Here is a 10,606-nt window from a genome sequence, read left to right as displayed (position 1 = left end):
GGACCGGGGGACATGTTAACTCATCAAAAACTGCACAGAAGAACAGTGAACAGGAACAGATCCACTAAACCGCGGCACGCTCACAGACTTACCCAAGCCTGCGTTACAAGGCAAAAAGTGTAGAGGTTACAAAATTAACGGTGTATTTACAAAATATGACGTCCAAAAATAAATGTTACAGGGCAACACAAGGAGTCACACATGAGGTTTCCTACAGATCTAATTTTAATCTAAAAATCAAAGTGGAAAAAAAAAAAAAAAGTTCATTAATGTCAGATATTCGTCAGCCTGCATCCATGATGGAGATGACCTCTCCTCATTCAGATGAGGCCACAGTTACCTTTGCTCAAAATTAACTACAAATAGTAAGTTATCATGACAGGTTGCCAAAACCTTGACAGCCAGGAAAAAGAAGTCCAATTATTTTGCTTTTTTTTAGTTTGATATCTTGCAGATAGTCGGAATGCCGGATATCAGGCTAACTGTGGCTGATAAAACTCTCAGAAAGTCTGTATGCTATGGAAGTCTTCTTAGTGACTAGATCTATGGTTATAAAAAAAAAAGAACAAAAAGGAGGAAAAAAATCCACCAAAAATCAAGCATTACTTACAGCAAAGATAGGGCTGCAGTGTGTACATCGCCCAGGCAAAAAACTACTACTCTGGCAAAATACAGCTAAGCCCCCACTAAGTGGAGGCAACACAGGTGCAGGAGGAGCAAAACACACACACACACAGTGATGCCTCCACTTAGTGGGGGGCTTAGCTGCATCCTGCTAGAGTATTACTTTTTGGCCTGGGTGAAATCCAACTGCAGCCCTTCTTTGCTGTAAGTAATGACTAGATATATGGCCAATATAATATTATTCATTCTCTATACTTTGGTTATGATGCAATGTGAATAACTATTTGTAAAGGCAGAACATTCCACAGGGAAACAAAATTAGAAAACCTAAAACCGGAGACAATTTACCGACACCATCTAATTCGCGTCCAAACACAGACAAGTTTCGGGACTGACTCCTTTCTCAATGTGTGTTACACACATTGAGAAAGGAGTCAGTCCCGAAACATGTCTGTGTTTGGACGCGAAAGATGGCGTCGATAAATTGTCTCCGGTTTTAGGTTTTCTAATTTTGTTTCCCTGTGGAATGTTTTTTAGTAAGAAAAAATAAAGTCTTGTATGTTTTAGAATCTATATCGCTGGATTTTTTTCTGCCTTTTTCTGCCTGTATTCCCTGCTCTACTCCCCAGGATCCGTGCGGAGAGATTCTTTCTGGCTGAGGTGAGCTGAGAAAATTTGATATTTTTACGTTGTGAATAAATACTTACAGAGAGCAAAGGGATCACTACTTTTCCAAGAAAATCAGGCGGCTTATCTCCATCTTCATCGAAGACCGTTACTTCCAAAGAATCGTGAAGATCTTTAATTGGACTGAAACAAAAAAGGAAGAAACTGTGTAAAAGGTGGTTATATGTGCACTGTTTATGGGGCATATCATAGGGTACTTCAGATCAGGGTCTAGTCACTGGAATCCGAGCTAAATTGTAATTAGGGTATGTTCCTAAAAATCAGTGTTCCTCACTTCTGGACTCTAATCTTTCCTGCATCCATATCGCTGCATTTTACAATATCAGCAAAGTAGATGGAATTAATAGAAATCTTCTGCCCACTGTGCTTCTGTTTTACACTGTGTAAACTGCGGTGCGTTTTTCCAAGCAGCATGTCAATTTCTCTTGTGGGAACTTGCATTAGATGTGGAAAATCCAAAAGGTAAAAAGTCACATTCATCTGATGTGTTTATGAGGCAGAAGCATCAAAAACCGCATGTACTCAACCCAATGATGTGAATATCTGGACGTTTGAAAAAACAAAGCAGACTAAAGGCCGCTTCTCGTTAGCGGGATCGCTAGCGTGCATGCCCGCCCCCATCGTTTGTGTGTCACGGGCAAATCGCTGCCCGTGGCGCACAAAATCGCGCGGACCTGTCACACTACTTACCTGCCTAGCAACGTCGCTGTGACCGGCAAACCGCCTCCTTTCTAAGGGGGCGGTTCGTTCGGTGTCACAGCGACGTCACTAAGCAGCTGCCCAATAGAAGCGGAGGGGCGGAGATGAGCGGGACGTAACATCCCACCCACCTCCTTTCTTCCTCATTGCGGGCGGCCGCAGGTAAGGTGAGGTTACTGCACAGCGATGTGTGCTGCCGCAGGAACGACGAACAACATCGTACAAGCAGCAGCAACGATAATTGGGAATAGGGGGGCATGTCACCGATTAGCGATTTTGAACGTGTTTGCGACGAATCAAAATCGCTCATATGTGTCACACGCAACGACATCGCTAAAGCGGCCGGATGTGCGTCACAATTCCGTGACCCAATAACATCGCTTTAACGATGTCGTAGCATGTAAAGCGGCCTTAAGGCTAACACAAAACAGAGAGAGACTTCAAAAAACATAGGATATAAAAAACGAAGCATGGAAGGGGACAAAGGTCTTTGTATTTCAAATGCTAGGCTCTAAGGCAAAGACCCCACTTTGCGTTCACCTACTTGCAGTTCTAAACGCACGTTTTGGGCTTAATTGATTTGACCAAAGTTGCTTTTTTCAGAAATTTAGTGCTGAAAACGCATGCGTATTTACCGCGTTTTAGATGCGTTTTCAGCGCTTTTTCCATGCTTTTACACCTGCGTTTTGAACATCAAGACACTGCTAAATAAAGATTAAATAGTCAAACAGAATGAAAAAAGAGAAAAAAAAGGAATACAGATTTTTAGAAATAATAAAGAGAATTAAAATATTGAATGAAATTTTGGCGGTAATATACTATTTATTGCAAAAATAGCAATACATTATTATTTTTTTTGCAATTTAATTGTTCCGCGATTTTGTGTGTGTGTGTAAAGGGACATATGAAATCATTATTTTAATGTCCAAAACGCATGTTTTCTGCACATAAAAAGCAGGTAAAACGCAGGATTTTGAAGGATTCTTGGTTTTTGCCATTTCTCATTGACTTCATTAAATGCACCCAAAATGGCAAAAACAATTGAAATGCTGCTTCTTTGAACGCATGGTTTTTGCCACAAAATGTGCAAATTAAATGCAGCGTTTAGAAACGCAAAGTGCGGTCTAGAAATCCCCATTTTCCATAGACTTTGCTGTGAAATCAAAACGCATGCCTTTTGGCATGAATAAGGTGCTTCTCAAAATGGACCAAAAAGCACCTGAAACGCAGGTAGAAACGCAAAGTGGGGTCTTAGCCTTAGTCCTGACCTGAGACCAAAAAGAAACAGTATAAAATGTACAAAAACAAAAAAAACAAAAGGGCACAGAAAAAAAAAAAGCAAAAAAAAAGCAAAATGATCCTGATCGTAGGATTGTAGTCTTCAGCAGTTTTCATCTTTAAGTTCAGCAGAGTGAAGGCAGATAGCCGTAACGTACATGACTGAGGCAGTGATAGATCCAGGAAAGGGTTAAGGAGTAAGGGATGGGGGTTTTACCTAAGGAATGCGGTGGGGGGGGGGGGGTGAGTGAGCAGGAGGAGAGACGGGGGGGGGGGGGTGGGGGGGGGGGGGGGGGGGGGGGCAGGGGCCATATAAGAGATAGGTCCCATGTTAAGGTGTCATTCCTTTGTCCTGGACTCAAAGACTGAACCAGCAGTTGTCCCACCCACCCCTCCCTACAATAAAGGAAAATGTATCAATATCAGGACTTTGCAACACTGTCAATATCTAACAATGTTTTGGTATTCGTACCGTTAATGATTGTTGTACGTATACCCTCTTTCACTTGTAAAGCGCCATGGAATAAATGGCGCTATAATAATAAATAATAATAATAATAATAATAATAAAGTATTCAACATCATCGGTATTTTATCAACATTATTAGTATTGTATCAATTGTTATCAGTAATGTATCCAAATTGACAATGTCATATCAACATATTAATATTGTATTAACTTTTTAATATTGTATGTTACAGCAGCATTTGGCGGCGGGATGTGGTTGTTTAAACCCCCTCTTTGTTGGTTGGAGAATTATGTTTTTAATGGGGTCCCTGGGCCAGAGCTCAGCGGACAGTGGAATATGGGTCCCTGGGGAGGAGCTCAGTGGACAGTGGAATAGATGGGTCCCTGGGGAGGAGCTCAGCGGACACAAGGAAAATGATCAAGGGGTATACCCAGATTCCCCCTTGAGCTAGGTGTACACGGCGGAGGGGGATATGGGGCTGGGATTTATAACAACCACATCTCTGGGCCGATAATCTTGTTTTTTCTTGTTGATGTTTTTTCTTATAAAAAATAAAGGGCTGCTGTGGCCAAAATTTTAATCCATGTCACGCAGTGTGTGGTGTCTTATTTATTAGGTTACCAGGAGCGCAATTCACTAGTCCATCAGTCAAGTGAATAGGAGCTTATCTGCAGTACCAGGCAAAGGCCCCATAAACAATGTACAAGGCAGGCACGGATTATATCAGGGCACTGCCGGAGGAGGGATCAGATGAAGAAAATATACAAACATGACCTAAAAGAAAAAAGTAAATAGTTTACTGCTGCATCATTTACTCACAAAGTAAAGACTTTATTCCACTCTGGGTTGAGGTTTTTATATACAGTATGGGTCTGCAGACGAGCGTTTCCCACTTCCAGGACACAGAAAGGGTCACTTTTACCTAGGATTACAATGGGATTGCATTAAATGTAAACGGCTAAAGTAGTATCTCAAAAACATCACATACACCCGATCCCAGGATAAAGAATATGGGGAAACGTGTACCACGCACTATTGCATTTTTTTAATTACCGTTAACATTGCTTAAATGTTTTTTCTTCTTAACACTAGAAGTCCCAGGAATTTCGAGCTCCATAGGGTTCCAATGGTAGAAATGTTAAATGACCCCTCTCTGGGACTTCTAGTGTTAATAAGAGCCATCACCCCAAAATTACTCTAACACACAGCCATGTAGGAGACAGGGCAAAAAAAAAAAATATTTCATGGTTTCTAACCCCTTCATGGGCCAATTTTAGTTTTTGTATTTTCATTTTTCCCTCTTCTTCCCAGAGCCATAACTTTTTATTCTTCTGTCCATAGACATATGAAGACCTGTTTTTGTGGGGGACAAGGTGTACTTTTGGATGACACCACTCATTTTACCCCAGTGAACTATAAAATGGCGGAAAAAAGTACAATATGGCAGATGTTGTGAAGGGGTTAAATCTGTTCTCCTGTTGGCTCCCCAAAAAACAACTTTATTGTAATATGCAAATTAAGGTACTCCATGTCTCCTTGGTCTTGGCTAAATGTCTCTGCGCATGATTGCACCTACTCCTATGTAGACTGACAGCGATTGCTTGCCCGGGACCAGTGCATCCTAAAGATAAACCTCCATTATGTGATCAAGGTCCTTGTGCATCATTCTCCAGCAACGCAGAGATAATATAGAATATAATATAATATTTATTCATTTATACAGCGCCATTAATTACACAGCGCTTAACATACATCAGCAACACTGTCCCCATTGGGACTTAATCTAAATCCCCTATCAGTAGGTCTGTGGAGTGTGGGAGGAAAACGGATACCCTGGAGGAAACCCACACAAACACAGAGAGAACATACAAACTCCTTGCAGATGTTGTCCTTGGTGGGATTTGAGCCCAGGACCCCAGCGCTGCAAGACACCAGTGCTAACCACTGAGCCACCATGCTGCCACATTGTTCTTCTTTGTACCTGTGCAGGAGAGGGCGCACACATCGCTCTCTCCTCGCTTCTGACATTGCTGCACAGCTACTCCCAATCGATGACAGTGTTGAGCGCTCCCTCTTCTGCATTGGGATAGGGATCACATAAAGGAGGTTGATCTTCAGTCAGGACTAGCTCTGGGAAAGTCAGAGCTATCAATCAACATGTAAGTAGCGACCGTAGTCTAAATAACTGGACGGAACAGTGCACCAAAGCATTTAGTTACACTAGAGTGCACGGAGCCCCTCTATGTGCATATTAACATCAAATTTGTTTTGGGGGAGGGCAACAGATTTTTTTCTTTTTAGAAATAAAATAATATCTGTTTAGATTTATTTATATTATTCTTGCTCCATCTGCTCCAAGGCTATGTGGTTATATAATCTTCACTGCATGTCCATGCTGGTTTTCCACTGACGCGCAGCTATATGCAGAACTGCAAATTAGACAAAATTTCCACTATATACCTCAATACTATGGTAAAAGTTATTAGATGATTATGATTAAACACCAAAACAAGAAAAATTGCAATTCTGGCATGGATTCTGTTACCTCTCCCTAAAATAAAAACAAAAAAGTAAACAAAAAAAAAAAAATCATTGTCTTATATAATTCCAAAATAGTATCAATGAAAACATCAGTTTGCAAAGGAAAAAAAACAGTCTATTAGAAAGTAACATTGATGGAAAAGAAAAAATGTTGAGGATCTTGGACAATGGAGACAATCCCCCCCCCCTCCAATGGAGGTAGGCGAGCGCCTAAATGCTATATACAGTCATGGCCAAAAGTTTTGAGAATGCTACAAATATTAATTTTTACAAAGTCTACTGCTTAAGTTTTTCTAATGGCAATTTGCATATACTCCAGAATGTCATAAAGAGTGATTAGCTTAACAGCAATTACTTGCAAAGTCAATATTGGCTAAGAAAATGAACTTTAACCCCCAAAACACATTTCAACATCATTGCATTCCTGCCTTAAAAGGAGCAGCTAACATTGTTTTAGTGATTGTTCCAGTAACACAGGTGCGGGTGTTGATGAGGATAGGGCTGGTGATCAATCATTCATGATTAAGAAAGAATGACACCACTGGACACTTTAAAAAGGAGGCTGGTGCTTGGTATCATTGTTTCTCTTCAGTTAACCATGGTTATCTCTAAAGAAACACGTGCAGCCATCATTGCTCTGCACAAAAATGGCTTAACAGGGAAGAGTATTGCAGCTACAAAGATTACACCTCAGTCAACAATCTATCGCATCATCAAGAACTTTAAGGAGAGAGCTTCCATTATTGCCAAAAAGGCTCCAGGGCGCCCAAGAAGGACCAGCAAACGCCAGGACCGTATCTTAAAACTGTTTCAGCTGCGGGATCGGACTACCAGCAGTGCCGAGCTAGCTCAGCAATGGCAGCAGGCTGGTGTGAGTGCTTCTGCACGCACTGTGAGGCGGAGACTCTTTGAGCAAGGCTTGGTTTCAAAGAGGGAAGCAAAGAAGCCACTTCTCTCCAGAAAAATCATCAGGGACTGAGTGATATTCTGCAAAAGGTACAGGGAGTGGACTGCTGAGGACTGGGGTAAAGTCATTTTCTCAGATGAATCCCCTTTTCGATTGTTTGGGACATCCGGAAAACAGCTTATTAGGAGAAAAAGATGTGAGCGCTACCACCAGTCTTGTCTCATGCCAACTGTTAAGCATCCTGAAACGATAAAAAAAAATAAACTGAAAAGCGATAGTGTTGGCCCCCTTAAAAATAGTCTTGGTGAAATGGTGGAAGGGGATGAGGGTAAAGCCAACCTGCTGAATGACTTTTTTTCTACGGTTTTTATACAAGAAAATGCCATGGCAGATGACATGACCAGTGATACCATAAATTCACCCTTGAATATTACCTGCTTAACCCAGCAGGAAGTACGCCGCCGCCTCGAAATCACTAAGGTTGACAAATCTCCGGGCCCGGATGGCATACACCCCAGAGTACTACAGGAATTGAGTTCTGTGATAGATAGACCATTATTTTTAATCTTCTCAGATTCCTTAATAACAGGATCGGTACCGCAGGACTGGCGCATAGCAAATGTGGTGCCAATATTCAAAAAGGGGACAAAAACTGAGCCGGGAAATTATAGGCCGGTAAGTTTAACCTCTACGGTTGGTAAAATCCTTGAGGGTTTCTTGAGAGATGCTATACTGGAGTATCTCAAGAAAAATAACCTTATGACAGAGTATCAACATGGGTTTATGAGGGATCGATCCTGTCAAACTAATTTGATCAGCTTCTATGAAGAGGTAAGTTCAAGTCTGGACCAGGGAAATGCAGTGGATGTTGTGTATATGGACTTTTCAAAAGCTTTTGATACGGTGCCACACAAAAGGTTGGTACATAAAATGAGAATAATGGGGATAGGGGAAAATATGTGTAACTGGGTTAAAAACTGGCTCAGTGATAGGAAACAAAGGGTGGTTATTAATGGTACGTACTCGGACTGGGTCTCAGTTCATAGTGGGGTACCACAGGGGTCAGTATTGGGCCCGCTTCTTTTCAACATATTTATAAATGACCTTGTTGGGGGCATGCGGAGTAGAATTTCAATATTTGCAGATGATACTAAACTCTGCAGGGTAATCAATACAGAGGAGGATAATTTTATATTACAGGGAGATTTATTTAAATTGGAGGATTGGGCTGAGAAGTGGCAATTGAAGTTTAATGTAGATAAATGTAAGGTCATGCACTTGGGTAGAGGAAGAAGGGAATTTTGTTTACTTACCGTAAATTCCTTTTCTTCTAGCTCTAATTGGGAGACCCAGACAATTGGGTTGTATAGGCTATGCCTCCGGAGGCCGCACAAAGTACTACACTTAAAAGTGTTAAGCCCCTCCCCTTCTGCCTATACACCCCCCGTGCTCCCACGGGCTCCTCAGTTTTGGTGCAAAAGCAAGAAGGAGGAAAAAGAATTATAAACTGGTTTAAAGTAACTTCAATCCGAAGGAATATCGGAGAACTGAAACCATTCAACATGAACAACATGTGTACACAAAAAAACAGGGGCGGGTGCTGGGTCTCCCAATTAGAGCTAGAAGAAAAGGAATTTACGGTAAGTAAACAAAATTCCCTTCTTCTTTGTCGCTCTATTGGGAGACCCAGACAATTGGGACGTCCAAAAGCAGTCCCTGGGTGGGTAAAATAATACCTCGTAAGAGAGCCGTAAAACGGCCTCTTCCTACAGGTGGGCAACCGCCGCCTGAAGGACTCGTCTACCTAGGCTGGCATCCGCCGAAGCATAGGTATGCACTTTATAGTGCTTCGTGAAAGTGTGCAGACTCGACCAGGTAGCCGCCTGACACACCTGCTGAGCCGTAGCCTGGTGCCTCAAAGCCCAGGACGCGCCCACGGCTCTGGTAGAATGGGCCTTCAGCCCTGAGGGAACCGGAAGCCCAGCCGAACGGTAAGCTTCGATAATTGGCTCCTTGATCCACCGAGCCAGGGTTGATTTGGAAGCCTGTGACCCTTTACGCTGGCCAGCGACAAGGACAAAGAGTGCATCCGAGCGGCGCAGGGGTGCCGTACGAGAAATGTAGATTCTGAGTGCTCTCACCAGATCTAACAAGTGCAAATCCTTTTCACATTGGTGAACTGGATGAGGACAAAAAGAAGGTAAGGAGATATCCTGATTGAGATGAAAGGGGGATACCACCTTAGGGAGAAATTCCGGAACCGGACGTAGAACCACCTTGTCCTGGTGAAACACCAGGAAAGGGGTTTTGCATGAAAGCGCTGCTAGCTCAGACACTCTCCGAAGTGAAGTGACTGCTACTAGAAAAACCACCTTCTGCGAAAGGCGTGAGAGAGGAATATCCCTCATTGGCTCGAATGGTGGTTTCTGAAGAACCATCAGCACCCTGTTCAGATCCCAGGGTTCTAACGGCCGCTTGTAAGGAGGGACGATGTGACAAACCCCCTGCAGGAACGTGCGTACCTGTGGAAGTCTGGCTAGGCGCTTCTGGAAAAACACAGAGAGCGCTGAGACTTGTCCCTTAAGAGAGCCGAGCGACAAACCCTTTTCCAGTCCAGATTGAAGGAAGGACAGAAAAGTGGGCAAGGCAAAAGGCCAGGGAGAAATACCCTGAGCAGAACACCACAACAGGAAAATTTTCCACGTCCTGTGGTAGATTTTAGCGGATGTTGGTTTCCTAGCTTGTCTCATAGTGGCAATGACGTCTTGAGATAACCCTGAAGACGCTAGGATCCAGGACTCAATGGCCACACAGTCAAGTTGAGGGCCGCAGAATTCAGATGGAAAAACGGCCCTTGAGATAGCAAGTCTGGTCGGTCTGGTAGTGCCCACGGTTGGCCGACCGTGAGATGCCACAGATCCGGGTACCACGACCGCCTCGGCCAGTCTGGAGCGACGAGGATGACGCGGCGGCAGTCGGCCCTGATCTTGCGTAACACTCTGGGCAACAGTGCCAGCGGAGGAAACACATAAGGGAGCTGAAACTGCGACCAATCCTGAACTAAGGCGTCTGCCGCCAGAGCTCTGGGATCTTGAGACCGTGCCATGAACGCCGGTACCTTGTTGTTGTGCCGGGACGCCATGAGGTCGACGTCCAGCACCCCCCAGCGGCAACAGATCTCCTGGAACACGTCCGGGTGAAGGGACCATTCCCCTGCGTCCATGCCCTGGCGACTGAGATAATCTGCTTCCCAGTTTTCCACGCCTGGGATGTGAACTGCGGATATGGTAGAGGCCGTGGCTTCCACCCACATCAAAATCCGCCGGACTTCCTGGAAGGCTTGCCGGCTGCGTGTGCCGCCTTGGTGGTTGATGTATGCCACCGCTGTGGAGTTGTCCGA

General features: G+C 43.6%; 1 protein-coding gene across 2 annotated transcripts in view; it reads right to left on the bottom strand.

The window, feature by feature from the left end:
• MCTP2 (multiple C2 and transmembrane domain containing 2) overlaps nt 1-10,606 on the bottom strand; it is a 239,582-nt gene that overhangs the window by 78,287 nt on the left and 150,689 nt on the right. For both annotated transcript variants that reach the window (XM_075345977.1, XM_075345978.1), the window contains exons 13-14: nt 4,578-4,680; nt 1,332-1,434 (exon numbers count right to left, since the gene is read on the bottom strand). In XM_075345977.1, the coding sequence (XP_075202092.1) occupies nt 1,332-1,434; nt 4,578-4,680 (206 nt within the window). The remainder of the gene's footprint in view (nt 1-1,331; nt 1,435-4,577; nt 4,681-10,606) is intronic.

Source organism: Anomaloglossus baeobatrachus, chromosome 4, assembly GCF_048569485.1.
Source record: "Anomaloglossus baeobatrachus isolate aAnoBae1 chromosome 4, aAnoBae1.hap1, whole genome shotgun sequence".
NCBI classification, from domain to species: Eukaryota; Metazoa; Chordata; class Amphibia; order Anura; family Aromobatidae; genus Anomaloglossus; species Anomaloglossus baeobatrachus.
The sequence above is the reverse complement of the archived record's forward strand: the minus strand, read 5'-3'. Positions and strand labels throughout refer to the sequence as shown.